Source organism: Morone saxatilis, unplaced genomic scaffold (assembly GCF_004916995.1).
Source record: "Morone saxatilis isolate NCDOM2014 unplaced genomic scaffold, NCSU_SB_2.0 Contig14, whole genome shotgun sequence".
NCBI lineage: Eukaryota > Metazoa > Chordata > Actinopteri > Moronidae > Morone > Morone saxatilis.
The window spans coordinates 5,231,740-5,250,400 of record NW_023339696.1 but is presented as its reverse complement, the minus strand read 5'-3'; the positions used below and the strand labels follow the sequence as shown (position 1 = coordinate 5,250,400).

At 40.7% G+C, this 18,661-nt stretch overlaps 5 protein-coding genes across 6 annotated transcripts in view; 3 read left to right on the top strand and 2 right to left on the bottom strand.

The window, feature by feature from the left end:
- LOC118323072 (malate synthase-like) overlaps positions 1–3,588 on the top strand; it is a 9,933-nt gene extending 6,345 nt beyond the window's left edge. Inside the window, exons 6-12 of the mRNA XM_035654992.1 lie at positions 19–175; positions 604–802; positions 1,133–1,211; positions 1,312–1,404; positions 2,284–2,356; positions 2,451–2,518; positions 3,565–3,588. Of these exons, the coding sequence (XP_035510885.1) occupies positions 19–175; positions 604–802; positions 1,133–1,211; positions 1,312–1,404; positions 2,284–2,356; positions 2,451–2,518; positions 3,565–3,588 (693 nt within the window). The remainder of the gene's footprint in view (positions 1–18; positions 176–603; positions 803–1,132; positions 1,212–1,311; positions 1,405–2,283; positions 2,357–2,450; positions 2,519–3,564) is intronic.
- Positions 3,589–4,006: 418 nt separating this feature from the next.
- On the bottom strand, positions 4,007–9,257 carry tufm (Tu translation elongation factor, mitochondrial). Its single transcript, XM_035655313.1, has 10 exons — positions 9,153–9,257; positions 8,190–8,236; positions 7,956–8,094; positions 7,612–7,778; positions 7,159–7,428; positions 6,877–7,009; positions 6,530–6,634; positions 6,071–6,222; positions 4,978–5,097; positions 4,007–4,438 (listed from the first exon to the last, which is right to left on the bottom strand). The coding sequence occupies exons 1-10, from the start codon at positions 9,187–9,189 to the stop codon at positions 4,271–4,273; spliced, it is 1,338 nt and encodes a 445-aa protein (XP_035511206.1). The 5' UTR covers positions 9,190–9,257; the 3' UTR covers positions 4,007–4,270.
- A 561-nt stretch (positions 9,258–9,818) lies between these two features.
- Positions 9,819–13,350, top strand: hspbp1 (HSPA (heat shock 70kDa) binding protein, cytoplasmic cochaperone 1). The gene is made up of 8 exons (XM_035655314.1): positions 9,819–9,980; positions 10,225–10,355; positions 10,898–11,114; positions 11,243–11,467; positions 11,680–11,835; positions 12,632–12,728; positions 12,826–12,937; positions 13,092–13,350. The coding sequence occupies exons 2-8, from the start codon at positions 10,236–10,238 to the stop codon at positions 13,170–13,172; spliced, it is 1,008 nt and encodes a 335-aa protein (XP_035511207.1). The 5' UTR covers positions 9,819–9,980; positions 10,225–10,235; the 3' UTR covers positions 13,173–13,350.
- Positions 13,351–13,653: 303 nt separating this feature from the next.
- Positions 13,654–15,481, bottom strand: tmem86b (transmembrane protein 86B). Its single transcript, XM_035655315.1, has 3 exons — positions 15,202–15,481; positions 14,776–15,019; positions 13,654–14,517 (listed from the first exon to the last, which is right to left on the bottom strand). Exons 1-3 carry the CDS (start codon positions 15,250–15,252, stop codon positions 14,066–14,068), a joined length of 747 nt encoding a protein of 248 aa, XP_035511208.1. The 5' UTR covers positions 15,253–15,481; the 3' UTR covers positions 13,654–14,065.
- A 732-nt stretch (positions 15,482–16,213) lies between these two features.
- aspdh (aspartate dehydrogenase domain containing) overlaps positions 16,214–18,661 on the top strand; it is a 4,054-nt gene continuing 1,606 nt past the window's right edge. The window contains exons 1-7 of one of the 2 annotated variants that reach the window (XM_035654725.1): positions 16,214–16,280; positions 16,437–16,499; positions 16,623–16,767; positions 16,907–16,991; positions 17,524–17,673; positions 18,172–18,395; positions 18,481–18,620. In XM_035654725.1, the coding sequence (XP_035510618.1) occupies positions 16,445–16,499; positions 16,623–16,767; positions 16,907–16,991; positions 17,524–17,673; positions 18,172–18,395; positions 18,481–18,620 (799 nt within the window). In that variant the 5' untranslated portion in view covers positions 16,214–16,280; positions 16,437–16,444. Of the gene's footprint in view, positions 16,348–16,436; positions 16,500–16,622; positions 16,768–16,906; positions 16,992–17,523; positions 17,674–18,171; positions 18,396–18,480; positions 18,621–18,661 lie in introns of both variants that reach the window. The other variant, XM_035654724.1, reaches the window with a different exon arrangement.

Sequence of the window (18,661 nt, the reverse complement as noted above, 5' to 3'; positions counted from 1 at the left end):
GTGTGTGTGTGTGTGTAGCTGGGCCTGCCACTGGGCTGCATCAAGGCGACGGTGCTGATTGAAAATGTATTAGCAGCCTTCGAGATGGAGGAGATTCTCTACGAGCTGCGGGACCATTCAGCAGGACTCAACTGTGGCATCTGGGATTATTCTGCCTCCTTTGTCAATAAGTTCGGTGAGTGAGACATTGTGGCTTTTAGCTCAGGGGTGTAGTGGTAAATGCAGAGCTGGGTAAACTCCAGTTTGTTTCTGCGTCATTGATTGATAGAGTTGAAAATAGAAGAGTAAACTCATGGATAAACTGAGTTTGCTTGGGTTTACCCTCACTATGACCCTGATTTGGCTGCTCCTGACATCCCTATGACCTCTGTGTTTTCCACTGAGCCTCTGAACCCAATCATTGCTTGAGGTAGGGTCCAGGGTCAACTGTAATGTCAGAATTAGTGTTCATATACTGTATGTATGATGGTGTGCATTTTATACATTATATTATATATTATTGATAATAATCTTTTACAATAAGGAAATTGTAGCCACATACAGTTATGGTGAAAAGGGCAATCTCTGTCTCACTGAAGTCAAGAGGTGATGTTTCTCCTCCAGGTCACCGACAGGCCTTCCTCCTTCCCGACCGCAGTAAATACGTCAACATGGAGAAGCGATTTCTGCGCAGCTACATGGACCTGTTGGTTCAGACGTGTCACCGGAGGGGAGCACTGGCCACAGGAGGCATGGCTGCCCTGCTGCTGCCTCAAGACCCGCTCAGTGAATCCTACAGGAGAGTGTTGGATACTGTCACCAGGTAGCAGCATTACTGTTAACACACACACGTGCATGAGACTGAAAGCTAAAATCATTGCAGTGCAGAAAATCCAAATTCACTGAGTAACAGGATTTATTGTGGATGCGCTTTCTGTCAGAGAGCCATTATCACTCTCAGCCCCTGAAAAGCAACATAGCCTTACAAATAGACCCGTTATTGTTACATCATGTTAATTAAGCACATAGTATACAGAATCATCAGCGTACCTTTACACTGCCGATGTTTGAATCCTATGCTGAGTTGACAGTGCCTGCATTTTTATATTGAAATATGCTGGCTGCTGTGACACTGTTTTCTCCCACCTCTCAGACTAAAGTTGCTGGAGATCAAGGCAGGTGTGGATGGTTTCATGGTATATGACCTGAGTTTGATTGAGCCCATGCAGAAAGTAAGCACAGAATCATGAGCCATGCAAGGGTTTCTATAAATACAAAGTGGCGAATATTGACTGGTTTTTTCTGTTCATGGTAATTCTTCACCTCTTCCAGCTCTTCAAGCTCCACACTAAAGGTGATAATCAGCTTCTCCAGCTTCGAAATGATGTCACTGTATCTCCTGATGACCTACTGTCCATGCCTTCGGTAGGTCAATCTGTTAGAATTTAACTGCAGAACAATTATAACACTGCTAAACAATTCATTCAGATTCAATCATCGGTTGCACCGTCATCTATTTCCAAACACACTGATAAACTCTTCTGGCCTCTGAAGTTTACAGATTTGGTAAGCACCATGCAGGCAGAAGGTGATATTTGAATCCTTTACACGAGATTGAGATGGGCGACAATGAATGGAAAACCCACCTTAAAATGTCTTCGGTTCTGTTCCACCAGCAGTCTCCACAGCAGTGTCAGATTCTTCAAGTGTGTGGGTCTCTACTGGAGCGATGAACTGTATCATATTATCTCCTCATTGAGTGAGAAATGAACAGCATGACAGAATGTTAACTGTTAGTGATATCAGTCGTTATCAAGGTAACATTAGCTAAATACATGGTTGTTTAAAGAATGCATTGTATCTAGCTAATGTTAGTTAAAATTAACCCCTCACAGACACTTCTGGATCTGAATGAATCTTCAAATGACAAACAAAGGCACGAACATCAGGTAGCATCATGAGGAGCTTGACTGGCCCGGTAGTCATCCAATTCTAACAATGCCATTCCCAGTGTGTGCTGGCTTACCGTACTGCTACACAGACACTACATATACGGTAATATTACTGAAGATATAAAATGAGCACAGACAAGTCATTTGAGTCATCCAAGTCCAGTCACAAGTATTTCACTTCCAACTCCGAGTCGAGTCTCAAGTCAGCTTCAAGTCATCAAAACACTGACTCAAGTCTCCATCTCTGACTGCTAGTGTATTACTGACTTTGTTAGCTTATGTAAAAGAACATAATATGTTGTATGAGTCTTAAATAATAAAGTATACTTTGATGTATTTTGTTTTTCCTTAGGGAGGAGTCACCCTTTATGGTTTGAAGTATAACATTGCAGTTGGAGTCCTCTTTATTAATGCTTGGCTATCAGGTATGTACATTTACATATTCTTGTCCTCCTCATATTTAGGAGCAGGCAGAGTGATGAAGTGTGTCGACTATTGAAACCAACTTCTGTTTCCTAGGTAGTGGCCACTTTTTCTACAGAGGCCAGGTCGAAGATTCAGCCACAGCAGAGATTTCCAGATCACAGGTGGGTTTGGATCCAAGCTCAGCACCCACCAAGAGTACAACTCAGAGGATTTCCTTTAGACATTTATCTAGGGTTGGTCTAGAAAGGCTAAATCAGACTGATCTATAAAAGACCCTTTTTGACATAAACACAAGTCTTACCAATGACACTAATCACAGTTCTGTTCCATTTAGTGTAGCAGGGCCTATCCAGTGAGCCAACATGCACAACAGCAGCACCCTGACTCTGTTTGACCTGAATGGAACAGAAGCTTAATTAGTACCACATCTGTGTTTACCCTACTCTTTTATGTCAAAATGGCTGCTGTGAAAATGGTCTATTATAAATGGAAAATAAGCATTTTGTGATTCTCAGCTGATCATGATTCAAGCTTTAGATTTATTATAGTACAGTACCATATTGTGTTGTTTTTTGGTCGTGGCAATAATTTTATTATACGTATATACATCCATATATCTATTTTAAATTTTCACTATTAATTGTACTAACCTTTTATCAGATATTTCATTAAATGTGCAGTAGCTGTTTTTTAAAGTATGTTTAAGTCAATCTTAGCTATTCTTCTGCTTCCTACAGTATGATGTTTGAGTGATGTATGTGCAGTTTGTTTTCACATTCATCTGCTGAAAGTTTCTCTGTGCTCACTGAAAATCTGATTTTAAGGGGGGGGGCTTTTGAGCAGGATTCTGACATCACAAATAGTTAGGAAGTCAGTCCTGGTTCAGTATGCAACTTGTACAGTGTGATGTAGAAACTTGAAGCCACCAGTGCACATCTGCTGAAAATGGACTGTGAAGTAGGAGACATCTTGTGTCCAGCAGGAAAACTTTAGACATCAACATCTGCATATTAATAGAATCTATCATTTAAATGAGGTAGAAGGAGTAGATATATTTTTATGGATTTAAATTTTCTTAAATCTTTCTATGGAGTGAACATATCAAACACACTACTGTTCCAAGCTGATTATTTGTATATAAGTCTTAATATATGTCTGGAGGGGATCTTTTTTTTAAAATAAAATAATCCTTTATCTGACCTTGCAGGCAGGACAAGGAGAGACTGTTTAATCCATCACCTCTCAGGATACATCTAGTTGATAATCATAAATATATCAACAACAAACTGTAGATTAACAAAAACATTTGTTACTAGTTTTAATGGATTAAACTCATTTTCATGGCTCACCAAAAAAACATAGTTGAGCAACATACTGTACCTGTATGTTGTTCATTAAAATTAATAATCAGTCAATAGATGTGCAAAAAGGCTGTTGAAGCACCTACTTGCTGCCCTCATGTGGCCTATTAATGCAATGTAACATGCAGTAGTATCCAATTCCAAGTGTTAGTTAGTTTTATCTATTATCTGCATGAATGTAACATAGCAACATATGTCTTGCTCATTTATAATATTTTGTTTTTTTCTTAGGTTTGTTTTTTTGAAAATCATCTGGTTCGCAATAGTTAATACCACAAAACAAAAGGATTATATTAAATACATTTTATTACATAAATGACATAATTTCGACAGTCTGGCCTTTTTAACGCAGAGACAGTGTTTAACATCGACAAATATTTTGGTTGGGTGGATCTGCACAACAGAGCCATGCATTTATTCGAATCCTCTCCTATCTTACGTTTGTGCATGGGTTTATGAACTGTATTTGAATATTTCTATCATTATTTGATTTGACCAGACACAGACAAGGGTCCCATCTTCCCTCCCTGACCCCCCCTGCAAAATTTCTGTTCAGCTCCACCACTGGTCTTCAGCTGTAGTGGTCAGGATGTCCGTGACCAGACCGGTGCCAATGGTTTTGTTTCCGTCTCTCAGAGTGAACCTCTGGCCTTTTTCTAGAACCATCGGCTGGCGGAGCGTGAGCGTCAAAGAGGTGTCCTCGCCTGGCATCACCAGTTCCTGAAAGACAAGAGAGTGGTTACTGTTCTTCAAAATCCTGCTGTTGTACCACACTGTTTACTTTAATGTAACAAATTTATAGCTTAGTTTATGTTTGGAAAGCTCAACTTTTTTTTTGGAAACTTGTGTATGTTAACACCATATTCTCACTGAGAGAAACTCATGCTGAAGCCCTATTCGCATGGGACTAGGTTGTCTGTAATCTTAATCCCATGCGAATCTGCCATGTCTGTAATTTTTAAAGTAAGAATTCCACCACAAATGACGAAGGTTGTGTGATATTAGTCGCGTGTGAATTGGGGTTGTATGTTCTACTTTTGCATGGTATCAAACTGGGATTTTAATGTAACACAGCACCGTACAGCAGAGGGCACAAACCCCAGTTAGAAAGGCTTTTGTTAACAGGTGTGCATACACAGAGCTCTCACAATTTATAGCATTGCTCTATGTGAACAAAGAGGTAATTTGACCAGAAACATAACCATAACCATAATATCTGTTGTGGACAAACATCCATTTACTGACAGACACACACACACCTTGCCAGAGGGCAGAGTGACTTTGCAGGCCATGTCCCAGGTCAGAGAGAACATGACAGGCATGAAGTTTGTGACAAACGGTTTGTGTCTGCCTCCTTCCTCCTTACTCAGAATATACACCTGTAATACAGAAAGTACAAAAACTTATAAAAAACACACAAAATCACATATTGTTTTATATCTGTTTTAGTTACATCCTGACTCCTCACAAAACTATTCATGTTTTCTATTATTTTATGTTCCAGCCAAAATACTTAGAACCTCCACCACTTTTCTTTTAAAGTGTAACTACACCCCTTCAATTCTGCTAGCTCCCTCCCTTAATTAAGATAAATGTTAATATCACAGATGGAGTGGGCAGTAATAAGCAGCTACTGTCGATACGTTAGCTATTTTAGCGTTTGTCTAAATAAGTTATCTTATAAAGTAGTGGATTTTCGAAGCAGGCGTGGTGGCTACCCCCACTGGTTCTTCAGCGGGGGTAATTTGCAATGTACACAGTTAAATCAACTCGAAGCAAATATTCAAAATAAATATTTCGGGCATTTCTTGCACATACAGTTGAAATGCACTACATACTCAATTTGGTGTCATATTTACTATGAATAGTACGTTAGTGTGTGATCCTGACACGTGGGCAGAAACAGCTGTTAGTCAGAGCGAATGAGCAGCTGCTGAAGACTCCCACTCAAAGCGGGGGCTAGGGAAGGTGGGCTGCCCTCCTCTGATTAGAGGATACTGTTAGAGACTGTTTATTTTAATATAAATGTTATAACGTAAAGTTGGCCCAACGGTCAACTCCATCTCAGCATTTGCTGTAAAACATAAAGGGTTATTTTTAACCCACAAATTGCATTTTTTTAAAATAAATTTGGTAATAATGTACATTTTAACACCAGAGTTGACGTGTTTCATCACAGTATAGTCATATAATTGAGTTTACAGCTCTAAAAACACGCTTTAGGGTGGAGTACCTCTCTAAATGCTCCTTTCCTTTTTAACCTGCCTATCAACAGTTAAAAATGAGCCATTTACATTGTTCAAAAAGATTACAAGTTAATTAATAACAAATGTCTGCAACTTGCTCTCAGACCTGGCACTGGACTTTCTGGTGGGGCATGATGGATCCAGGTTTGCACATCACCATCCCTCTCCTCACATCCTCTCTCTTCAGTCCTCGGACCAGAGCGCCCAGGTTATCTCCTGCCTCGGCCCGGTCCAGAGACTTGTGGAACATCTCGATACCTGAACCCGACAGGTCAGACAGCGAGGTGAATTTCCTGTGTATACACCGATACTCACACAGCGTTGCGTAACTTTGTACACACCAATATTAGTCCTCGTCAGCGTTTTGTAGATCAGACACTTATCATCTACGCACTCATATCCAACCATTTAGTAAACCCTTGTACCCCGTATGGAAGCATCTGCATTTGTAAAATGTGTCCATTCATTCAGGATTTTGCTTTACTGTCACCTGCCTGTATTTTTGTCATGTTTTGTGCTTTGTAAACAGCACAGGAGCTCCTCCTCCGAGTTTTCTTTCACTCACCTGTAACCACTGACTTGAAGCAGCGACTGAAGCCCACAAATTCAGCGTCGTCTCCTTTCTTGATGATACCCCTCTCCATAGTGCCCGAGACCACCGTACCCCTACCTTAAGGACACAATTGACACACAGTTTATTAGAATTTTGAATCAAACTCTGACTTCTGAGATACAGCGCTTAGAGGTAGCAGTGCAAAGCAGTCATAGCATTTCACCACTGAACACAACTACATTAAAGTTATGGATGTATTAGCAGAAACTAATGCCACAAATATTGTTCCTAATTGGGTTTAACTGTACAGTTCAGTGTTGAGATGAAGTGTGTGCTGTTTTTTTGTTTTTTTTTCACACCTGGGATGGAATAAACCCCTTCAATGGGCAGAAGGAAAGGTTTATCCAGCTCTCTTTTGGGCAGAGGAACGTAAGAATCCACAATCTCCAGCAGTTTCATCACTGCATTCACACCAAGATCAGGCTCTCTGCTCTGAAAGGGATAAAAACACATCCAACATGCCTCACATTACAGATCCACAATTCTTTGACTGGACAATTACTTTTACTTAACTGATCAAACCAAGTAGCTCAGAGTATTGTCTGAATTGTAAAACAGATGACTGCCAGCGGTCCTCTCACCTCCAGGGCGCAGAGAGCTGAGCCTATTACAATGGGTGTGTTCTCGCCATCGTAGCCGAACTCCGTGAGCAACTCGCGGATCTCGATCTCCACCAGCTCCACCATCTCCTTGTCCTCCACAGCGTCGGCCTTGTTGATGAAAACCACCACATGCTCGACACCGATCTGCCTGGCCAACAGGAGGTGCTCTCGCGTCTGAGGCATCTGGCCGTCAGTGGCCGCCACCACCAGGATGCAGCCGTCCATCTGAGCTGTGCCTGTAATCATGTTCTGAAAAAGGAAAAAGATTGGTGTGATTAAAGGGGATTAATTATGTTTTGAATTTAGTAAATTAATAAGCGTGAAATGCTGAAGAAAAGCAAAGATTCTGATCAGCTGAAATAAAAACAAAGCTGCTTCATGTTCAGCGCTTTCTAGGACAGGCTGGTGCTTTGTAGAAGTAAAGCAGATTACCTTGACGTAGTCGGCGTGACCAGGACAGTCTGTGTGAGCATAATGTCTGTTGGCTGTGGTGTATTCTACATGAGAGGCGTTGATGGTGATTCCTCTTGCCTTCTCCTCAGGGGCATTGTCAATGTCCTCATACTTTTTAAAGTTTGCACCACCAGCATCAGAGAGCACTGAGGAGACAAAAAGACACAAAGGTCAGATTTTTTTGATTTCTTGTTTCACAAAACTAGAAAAATGTATTGTATTACATGTATGTACTGTCCATGAGTTCTTGTATGTTTGTTAAAGTGTGTTTACAATCATCTGGGCCACTGTAAGCGTAAAACCAGGACATCATGTGATTCTACCTTTCGTGATGGCTGCAGTCAGGGTGGTCTTGCCGTGATCAACATGGCCAATTGTTCCAATATTCACATGGGGCTTTTCTCTGCTGTATGTCTTCTTAGCCTCTGCAGCAAAGGTCCGCCGACTCAGGGGCACAGCACACTGCAAGACAAAGACAAGCCAAAGAATAATAAAAAAAAGAAGTTACACGATCCATGTTAAATTGTCTGTGGACTGAAGTTTGTGTGAATACTCACCAATTTGAAGGAGCTGTGCACGAGGCTTGGCGAAGTAAGCTGAAGGGCTGAGGAGAGGGAATCAAAATATGAGAGTTTTATAAACTTAGTTTATGACAGGATAACCCTGCGTAGTTACTCATGTAATTTCCACTACTATGTGTAAACATTTCTTGTCACAATTTAAGCACTGCAACTTTGAGAAGGAATTTTCAGTCTATGACAGACATTTAAACTCTGCTCTTCCTCTTCAGTCTGAATGAAAAATATATTTATGTCCCACATCCGCTCAACTTGGCTGTCAATGAATGAACATTTTGTTGTTGCCTACAAAGAGATCTGTTGATAGCGATGCCACCCATACCCTATTAGCACTGAGTGTCCCACACATGCTGACTGCCCATCCAAAATCTCATCCAAAAGTTATGCAAGTAAGTAACATGATAAAACATCACTGTCATTTTATATTTAAAAAACTCTCACATACTGTCACATAAGCAGGTCTGGAAAGCGTCAGATGTTTTGCACCTGCATTGATCAAAGTCCATCAGTAGTTTATCATGATGGAATTGGGTTTTGTATCAGTTTAAAACAACCACACAGGTTACATCAGGTTGCTAAAATCAGCTTTGCAGCAGCTAACATAAAGCTAACCAGTTTGAACCAGAAACAAAGACTCGACATTCTCCTTCAAATAAGCTGCTTTTATGTGTCCAAAAAGTGGGCTTCGGTACCTATGTAGCTGTCTATTATACTAATTAGTTTCAATTATCACTCATCAGTCTGTTGTCAACCTCGTTAGCTACCACTCGTTGGTAACGTGACCTTGCTCTGCTATCGACACCATCCTCTCTGTCGGCCTGATACTTTATATCTGTGCAGACGCAACAACATGTTCTGTTGTACAGAACAAAGCAGACTGCTAGCAATCAACGAACTGTTGCAACTGCAATCACATTTTACACAAACATTAAACAGTTTTACCGGAGAAACATGCGCGCAGACCCACAAGCGCCGCCATCTTGGATGGATAGCCGGACGAGCCAAAGAGAAGAAACAGATCAAGAGAGTAACGGGTCGGTGCCGAAGCTGTCGGCCCAGGAGGCAGAGTTAGGCAACATACAACGGTATGGTAGAAATAAAATACTACTGATAACAATAATACTACTACTACTAATAATAACAGTACTAATAATTACGCATTACATTCTTCTCTGTTACATTGTAAAAAAAAATGTACTGTAACTACTTTCTCACTTGCTTTCAACAGATTTTGTTGTCCAAGTGGTAAGATCTAAATGTAGTATATTTATACTGTTTATCAATCATGTGTCCACTACAAATTATATACAGTTATATTTATATAACTATCTTACATTAATGTTGTCTCACGCGTGCTCCTCTCACTTTTACTGATACTCTCTGAACGTCGCGCGTACAATCGTCACTGATTTACCGTAAACACACTAATATGTCAGAGTTTGATTTTGTGCCCTTTAAATTCTAAGATCGTATTACTGTCAGTTTCACTGTATTATCATTTTGCTGGACTAAATGTGTGTAAAAAAAAATGTGCAGACTGAAATGACTTTGAAATGAGAAAAGACACTTTGTAAAAACACTGAACTTTCCCGTTTGTTGTGAAGTTTACGGTAAAGCATGGCAGCCTCCTTGATACTCGAGAGAGCAGCTAGCCAGAAAGTTCTAGCACATTCATGTTACTGTGTTTAAAAGGGGAGTTCACTTGTTCTGAGCTCAAAAGGAGACATCGTGTCAATTCATTCAACGCTGTTTTATAAGACTCTTGAAAAGGTAAGTTGGGAATAAACGCATTTTGTCAACGAGATTCAGTGTTACCCGTAGCTACATAAGAAACTGTAGCTAGTTGTGCTACGCTAGGTTTATGTGGGGCTTCTGTGTCTGTGTCAGAGTAGTGTTAGTATCTTTAAACTCAGGTGAACTACTGTGAGTCTCATATCCTCTCCACTGCTACTGCACATCATGTCTGAGATCCAGTTGTCCTTGTCTTGTTGATTTTTCTTGTTCTTCTCTTCAGCTGTGTCCATCATGGCAGAAGACAGACAGGACAGGAGATATCCCCAGAACCTGCAGGGGGTCCTGCAGTTGGCAGTGGACGCTGGGTCAGCCGCAGAGGGCCCTGCCCCTGTTGAACCCATGTCAGAGGAGGTAAATACCTGTTAACTATAAGTGTCACATCTGAGAAGGCTTTGTGCAGATTTGGGCTGCAACTAACGGTTGTTTTCATTGTCTGTTAATTTGCGATTAATTGATCGCTTAGTGGACTTGGACTTGTTTTGTCCATAACATCCCAAAGTCCATGTTGTTGTCCTCAAATGTCTTGTTTTGTCCACAACCCAAAGTTTACTGTCATAGAGGACAAAATAAATCAGAATATATTTACAATTAAGAAGCAGAAATCTGAGAATTTGGAAATTCTTTTCTTAAAAAATGACTCAAAACGATCGATTATCAAAGTAGTTGGCAACTAATAGATTAAGTAACTAATAATTACAGCTCTAGGCCGGATAGCCTTACACGTACGCACCTTGCTGGCTCATTTCTAGTCCGCCTCAGTTACTCTCGTCAGGATCTAAGAGCAGTCTCATAAGGAGACATGATGTGAGCCACATGTACTGTTCTTAGTCTTACAGCATGCGGTGTGTCTGTTTGGGCTCAGTCAAACATTCTTGTACATTTCTTTGTTACAGAGGAAAATGTGGCTGAGAGAAGCTCTCGCAGAAGTCACCAAAGGGCAGATGGACGAAGTGGAGCAGATGAAGAAGTGCTTGGCTGTCTTATGCAAAGAAGGAATGAGTGAAACGGAGAGAGAAGGAGAGGAAGAGAGGGATGAGGAGGATGAAGATGAGCGGGAATCAGCCTTTGAGGTGCTGTCAGAGCTGTGTGAGAACCTGGACAATGCCAGAGGTTTGTAATAACTGAGTGTTATTGTATTAGATGTTAGGATGGACGTAGAGTCACTAGCTAGATAGAGGTTATGGATAAAACTACTTGTTGTCTCTCCTCACTGTGTCTGCTTTCCTTCTGCTTCACAGACCTCATGATTCTTGGCGGACTGGAACTGTGCCTCTCCCAGTATCTGTGTCATGTCCAAAGTGGGCTGAGGTGGCGTGCCGCTGAGCTCATTGCTTCCTGTGCCCAGAACATGCCGCAGGTGCAGGTCCACTTGCTTAGCATTGGGGCTCTGCCGAAACTACTGCAGCTGACAGACTCAGACCCCCACCCCACCGTCAGAGTAAAAGCCCTTTACGCTGTGTCGTGTGAGTATCTAAGACAGCTACAAAAGTTCGTTACGGAGATTGTCTAATGCCCAATGCTGTCCACTTGAAACTAGCTAGTACTGATGTAGAATAGCAGCTTAATGGGAAACATAATTGGTTTTAAGACAGCACTGGAAGAGATTGTAATGCTGTTTGCATTCAAGCTGTTTACCTCAGAACAAAACTGTAACTGTGTCCTGTTGTGACTTTAGGTCTGGTTCGAGAGCAGGAGGCAGGACTTCAGGCATTCTTGTCCCACGATGGTTTCTCGGTGCTGATGCGAGGCATGCAGTCGGAGAACGAGAAGCTCAGAACCAAGTCGGCATTCCTTCTTCTCAGCCTGCTCACCTCACATCCCGAACAGAAAGGTATGAATGAGTAGGCATTTAAACAGGACAGTGGATTTTTAGTTTTTGTTTGAGGTTTAGTCGCTCTTCAACACTGGAAGACGAGTCTCTGTGATAGGATAGTGTCTTTAAATGAGTTAACAAGTAAAATTTGTTGGAGTTTTCATCTTCTGTAGCTTTAGTCAGGAAGGGACCTCCATTTATTTTGGCAGAGGAGGACGAGGTTAACCACTTCACAATGTTTAATTGTAGAACATTATCAGCTGGTTATGTCAGTAAACACATGTGGTATTTTAATAGTACAGCTCTCACACATCACTGTTCTTTGTACTCCCAGGTCAGCTGGTTCACTGTAACCTCCATCTTGGGTTACAACCACCTTATCTATCTATGTAAATTTATGTTTAAGATGCTAGTTAGGTTATTTATTTATTTGTTGTTGTTAATTGTCATTCTTTTATCATATCTATGTTATGCATGATTTTATATTTGCATATCTTTTTGATCCTGAAAGAGATTTTTAATTTCATTAAGGTTTTACTTGTTAAATAAAGGCAAAAAAAATCCAGACTGTTAACTGATGAACCACACTAAGTTGAGCCACAACAGATCTGTTAGTTTGGGTGTTAAATTAGGGCATCCTGGGACCGTCCTTCCCTGTATGCCCGCTTTCAGCTCTGATCACCAGATGCTAAACAGACACTGTAACCCTAGTTGTGTACTGGGCCTCTCACTGGGCAAACTTAGAATGATTAGTATAATAAAAATGACACCTGTTTTTTGGGTCTGACATCTATCTGTTTCCTCCTTCCTACAGACACAGTTGTTTCCATGGGTATGGTACAGCAGCTGGTATCTGTTCTCCGCACACCGCACTCACCTTTCCATGAACATGTGCTCGGTGCCCTTTGCTGGTAAGAAACCCTGTCTACCTCCCAGTCTTCATCACTCACAAGTTGACATTAATTCATGGTTCACATTAGTAATTATACCTTTCTGATGTCTGTGTAGTTTGGTGGAGGACTGTCCACAGGGTCTCAAAGACTGCAGGAATCCTGCTATGGGTCTGGAGGAGTTTCTCAGACAGCGTTCCAGAGAACTCCAAGGAAAAGAAGAAAGTCAGGTAATTCCTATGTCTTTGAGCCTGATGGTAAAACTGGGTTCAAGTTTTTTTTTTTTTTTTTTAATTCTAGGCCATTTAAATTGAACAAATCCATAGTCTAGGATTAGCCTTAATCATAACACCACTTTTAAAGTAACTTTTTTGTTTCCAACAGGAAGAACTGGACTTCTGTGAGCGTTTGAGGGTTGCGTGTTTCCGTGGGCAGCAGTCAGATGACAATGGGATGGATCGCTAAAGTCTAACTTGTTTTGATATCATTGTGCAAAGATGTAACAGACATTCATGATCTGGTTCATGGATGCTAAGCAGTGTTTTATCTGTTGCGACAGATGCTGTCCATATTTTGCATGTAATCCAGGAACTGGATTTTACTATGTAAATAACTGTAATGTATAAAGTACTTTTTGAAGTCAGCTGTTATTTTAGTCCAGTGTTTTTAGTTCTTTATATCTTAAATGTAATACCAAACATCTCCATCAAAGGTAGAATGTGAAGTATTTTCTTTTTCATTTGTTAATGTTTACCTCCCAATGTTAATTTAATTACATATACAACTATTTTTTAATTGTTGTAAGTTAGATTTGTCTGAAGTCTCCGAGTTATTTTAGTCAGTTGTCTCATATAAAGTAACTGAGAATTATGGACATCATTGTTTATTTTTTACACCATATTTATTTATTATTAACAAATAAAGTTGGAGTATTTATATACATACAATGGCTAGCATACAAATGGAAAACATTGACACCAAATGCACCACCTACACGTAAACATGGATGTCACTGATTAAAATATTTTGGCACAAATCACAGAATACAGATGTTATTCTAAACTGATATTTATTGAGTTTCTTTCAATCTTGTTTGTAGACTGCGGAATATAATCTAATACAAACTGAAAACCCATAGTAAGAGTTGCAAGCTGCTCTTTTACTCCATCTTTTGAACTCAGTCAGTAGCTGTCAAGTGCTAACCAGCAGAAGAACTCATCTTCTGTTCATCTTTTCCTGTATTTGATGGGTTCCTATTAAAAACTCCAAGGCCTAGAAAAAGTACGTATAGACAGTTGTAGTATTTTACCAGGGTTAAGGAGATACTTAAAACTTTAGGGATGCCACAAGAATGCTGTTTAGGACCTCTTCCATTTTGCAAAGTCATCCTTGTTCTCCCATGCCTTTACATCTCCCACAGCTATTAGTAGCTGTGCCAAATAATATGTCACCATGACAATAATTTGCCCGTGCTCAATTGGTGCTATCACCTTGAAAACCTGCAAAGCTAGTGACATGTCAGACACCATGAAAGACAAACTACCTAACAGTGTTGCTGTGTGACGGGTCCTGATGGCTGATGCACCCATTAGAGTAATTAAGACAACATAGATCCCCACAGCTGGAATTAGCATTTCTGAGTTTGGCACCTTCTGCAGGAATGGATAAATGTAGACGTAAAAACCTACTCCCACCATAACCAGGATCAGATATAGAAAACGATTCCAGGAGGAAGAGGAATATGGTGCATAACGACTGGAGAGGAAGGTGATTGAGTACAGCAGATGAGCCGCAGCAAATGCACCCATTCCTGAAACAGATGAGTGAGAAGGACATACATACTGAAGTAAAATAAATACAGTACATCCACAATGCAAAACTTGGGAACCTACTGATCACTTTAAATGTAATTGTGATTACATTTATCAACTATATATGAGATGCACATAAGTATTAGGCCTGTAGCATTGATTTCACTGTGAGAATAGCCAATGCCCAACCTGCAGCTTAATTTGCATTTTAAAATGCCCCAATTTGTCCTTCACTCATGTACAAACAAGGCTCTTACCATGCAGAAAAAGCTCAGGCCATACCAGGCAGCAGTCACCAACAGCGGAGAAGACCAGTCCTCCCACCACACCCAGGACACTCTGACCTCCGTTCCATCTCAGCACTGCTGCAGCCAATAGGAGCGTTGGTGCTGATTTGACACCTGCAGACGTGATGGACGCAGGCAAGTCAGGAGTCCACAAGTAGAAGTACAGAGCTGCGGACAAAAAGAAAGGCAAGAGAGAAAAAAGGAGAGCACAGGACTGATAGAGAGGGATGAAGAGAAAGAAAGGGAGAGACACGATATTACATACATTTTCAAGAGTAGGCTGAAATTATGATTTTTGACAATCAATCTTGAAAATTTTGACAATCCACATGAAGAAAGTTGTAGTAAGTAACATAAACAACTATTGACCAATGACTGTAAATGGTTTGTAGGTACCATATTTCTTTTCTGCCGCCTGTCATAGGCATGTGTCTCAAGGATGTCCATTGTCTCAGAGTCAGCACTGCTGTGGGCTCCAGCAGATGAAGCTGTCCTATTAGTCTCCTTCTATCTTCTTCTGTCTTTGCAGTTCTGCCTTTACTGTTGGCCTGGTTACCAACACCTAATCCTCAGATGTTCTTGTCTTGTTCTCTCGTCTCCCTTGCCTCGAATCTCTGCCGTGTCTCTCAGTCCGTTCGCGTTTCACAAAAGTGAACTTTGGACCGATTCTTGCTGTCTGATTGCACTCTGATAATCAATGTTCTCCCTGTTTTGAGTTCTCATAGAGCAACAACTGACCTTTCACCTCTTCAACTTGAATATATTGGTGACATCAACACATGAGGGGCAAAGTTGAAGCAGTAGTAAACTCATATATGACAAAGGTTATTTTTTATTTTTTTACAGTGAGGTCTTATGATTGTTGCTAATCACAAAATAATTATGGCACATTTGAGTCATATTCCTAAACATTGTAAGTGATTGTGTGTAATTTAGTGTAACTACGTGTGACAAGAGAAATAGTTCTGATGGAGTCACTATTGTATGTCAAGGCTGGAAACATCAACCAAGTAACACTATCCAATTTTGAAAGCAGAAATTGCTGCTGCTGTACAGAACCAATGAATGTGTAAGGTGTGATATGTGACACCTTTTAAAGGGCTTTTAATCAAAGAATAATTCTAATAAAGAAAAAAATTGATTTTGATTTCACTAGATGCTACACTGATTTAGATTTCTTCAAAAAGGCGAGGGCCACAACACAAAACAACTGTGCAACAAGAGAGCTAAGCTATATATTTCATTTAATGTAGTTCTTTGTTTCACATTAGAAGACATTCTGAATGTGTCTGAAATAGATGGAGGAGGAGCCCAGTGTGTGATAATTCCACACATCTTTGAACTAGCAATGATTAACTATGGCCTCTCTGAGTCAAACTTTGTACTGTGCTTGCCCACAATTCCTGTAGTCGTGGGCCGGCTGTTCTGCTTCAAGTTGTGAGACACGCAGCTCCAGAGGGGAGTGAGATTATTTGGTGAGTGGAGCAATAAATGGCAAGTGCTGCACTGATCAAGAGGAGATTGAGGGAGATCAGATAAGAAGTAAGGTCAAAAGCAGACATCATGAGTGTGTGTTTTGGTTTGTGCTGTCAAGTGAATGTTCCCTTTTCTCCACATGTTTGCTCTCTCAGCACAGGACATGGCAACCAGCTCTTCCTCCCAAAGGATTGGAATTGTGGGATACGGACATTTAGGTCTGAACTACCCCTTTCTGATACACATCCGTATGAATCCTTTGCTAAATCGTATTGTCACCATAAGTATCCTAGTGTACATTTCTTACTGTGTGTGTGTGTGTGTGTGTGTGTGTGCTTTAGGGCAGTACCTGGTGGAGAGGATCCTTAAAGATGGAGCTGCTCTTGGTCTAACTCTGGCTTTCGTTTGGAACAGGAATTCTGACAAGCTCAAAGGTTTAGTTTCTGATGAGCTTATACTTGGTGATCTGTCATCCTTTGCAAACAGGTGCTAACACACACACAAGTAACATAAACCGATACGCAAAACACACTGTTAGCATCTCATATTATCTCTGTGCTGCCATAGACAACATGCACCCAATGTTACATCTTTCTAAAACTTCTAATCAGTGTGTGTTTTACAGGCCATGTGATGTGATCGTAGAGGTCTGCCATCCACAGATAGTGAAAGAATTTGGGCTTCACTTCTTGTCTCAGTCTCATTTCATGGTGAGATTTATTTGTTTTTCACTGTCACTACTTTGATTTTGTAGCTATTGTTTTCATTATATGTAGATATGCAGTATATAATCCCCATTCCCATCTGACTGTGTAACAGAGACGTGCTGTTTAATCTGCATCATTTCAAGGTTAGCCTTGATAAAGCGTTGGCTTCTTATGTTCCTGCTCCTCAGCTGTAATATGAATAAATCAGATTAGAGTAAAACAGGCAACAAGGTGCGTTCATGTTTATAAGTAAAACTTTTATTTCCAATTGGCTGGACACTGGTCTATTCTAAAGAGGACATTTATAGTTATTACAGTCTTTCTGGTTTTCTATATTTTAGGGATTGTCAATATGTTTGCAAGCTGTCTGATATGTATGAATTTATACGTGGTAGTATTGTTTTGTTTCTTAAAATAAAGTTGGTGCTGTATGTATTCATCACACAAACCAAAACAAATAAGGTGACACAAGGTTTCAGTAGTTTTCACTGTTAATCACAGAGTTATGGCATCCTTTTTTGTCTCCTCCTCTCAGGTGGGTTCTCCCTCTGCCCTTTCTGATCCTGATCTGAACCAGAAGCTGCGTCAGGCCGCTCAGCAGTATGGTAGGACGCTTTACGTCCCCAGTGGTGCATTGTGGGGAGGTCAGGACATCCAGAGGCTGAATGATAGTGGGGCTTTAAAGGTAAAACTTGGGTAGTGCAGGTGTGGTGTTAGAGTGATTTGTTTGTTTGAGGCATGTTTAGACTTTGGGAATGAAAGTGCAGCTGTAGCTCCTGTAGCTATAGTTTTCAACTAGTCCAGTTGGGTTAGCGGCACACATTCCCAATAAAGGAATTCACTGACTGATGCCAAATTAGCTATTAGATCAATCTAGAAGACCACTTTTGTCTGTGTTTGTATTTTGCATTCTTGTACAGTGTGTTGTACAGCTGATAAATGCTGACCTCAAAAATATCTGTTGTCCGTCCGTTGTCCTTTTGCTTTTTCATTTTCCATTTACGTATGTGACACTTTGGTCTGTGCATATTGAGGATAATTCTACAAGATAAAAAAATTAGGTAAAATTAAGAGAGAAAATGGCAAATTAACTATTATTTTATTTTAGTACTCAGAATATGAGTGTTGTCTGGTAAACCTTATTGTGTTCTTAATAAACTTTTTTCTCTTGACTTGTTTTCAGGCTTTGTTTATAAGAATGTCCAAGCATCCCTCCTGCTTCCGGCTGACAGGAGACGTCCTCTCTGATTGGATGGAGGAAGAGGGCAGACGTGTTTTATTCAGAGGCTCAGTGGCAGAGCTGTGCCCACTTGCTCCAAATAACGTTAACACCATGGCAGCAGCGGCAGTGGCAGCAGGATCACTCGGCTTTACTGGTGTCCAGGGAGAGATTGTGTCTGACACAGCGTGAGTCTTTCTTAACATCTGATTGATCTGATGCAGGCTCTCACATCTGCTTGAATCACACTTTTCGTACCTCTCTCTGCCCCAGTTTAAGTGACTATCATGTGGTGGAGGTGGAAGTGACCGGGCCCGGTGGTTTCTCAGTACACACAGTGAGGAAGAATCCAGCCAAACTTGGAGCCGTTACCGGCAGCGCAACATACAACTCCTTCTGGAACAGTCTACTTGGTGAGTCCTGGATGGTCTTGTTGGGTCTCAGTAAAACCGGT

What these genes read in the sequence shown, in the direction of transcription:
- tmem86b (XM_035655315.1), bottom strand. Translation starts at nt 15,252, where the DNA reads ATGGACATCCTTGAGACACATGCCTATGACAGGCGGCAGAAAAGAAAT. An exon ending in GGCGGCAGAAAAGAAATATG is followed by an intron (nt 15,020 to 15,201) that starts GTACCTACAAAC and finishes CCTCTCTATCAG; the next exon opens with TCCTGTGCTCTCCTTTTTTC. An exon ending in GCCTGAGCTTTTTCTGCATG is followed by an intron (nt 14,518 to 14,775) that starts GTAAGAGCCTTG and finishes CATCTGTTTCAG; the next exon opens with GAATGGGTGCATTTGCTGCG.
- tufm (XM_035655313.1), bottom strand. Translation starts at nt 9,189, where the DNA reads ATGGCGGCGCTTGTGGGTCTGCGCGCATGTTTCTCCG. An exon ending in TGCACAGCTCCTTCAAATTG is followed by an intron (nt 8,095 to 8,189) that starts GTGAGTATTCAC and finishes TTTGTCTTGCAG; the next exon opens with TGTGCTGTGCCCCTGAGTCG. An exon ending in AGGGGTTTATTCCATCCCAG is followed by an intron (nt 6,635 to 6,876) that starts GTGTGAAAAAAA and finishes TGTGTCCTTAAG; the next exon opens with GTAGGGGTACGGTGGTCTCG.
- hspbp1 (XM_035655314.1), top strand. Translation starts at nt 10,236, where the DNA reads ATGGCAGAAGACAGACAGGACAGGAGATATCCCCAGAACCTGCAGGGG. An exon ending in GAACCTGGACAATGCCAGAG is followed by an intron (nt 11,115 to 11,242) that starts GTTTGTAATAAC and finishes TCTGCTTCACAG; the next exon opens with ACCTCATGATTCTTGGCGGA. An exon ending in GTGCTCGGTGCCCTTTGCTG is followed by an intron (nt 12,729 to 12,825) that starts GTAAGAAACCCT and finishes ATGTCTGTGTAG; the next exon opens with TTTGGTGGAGGACTGTCCAC.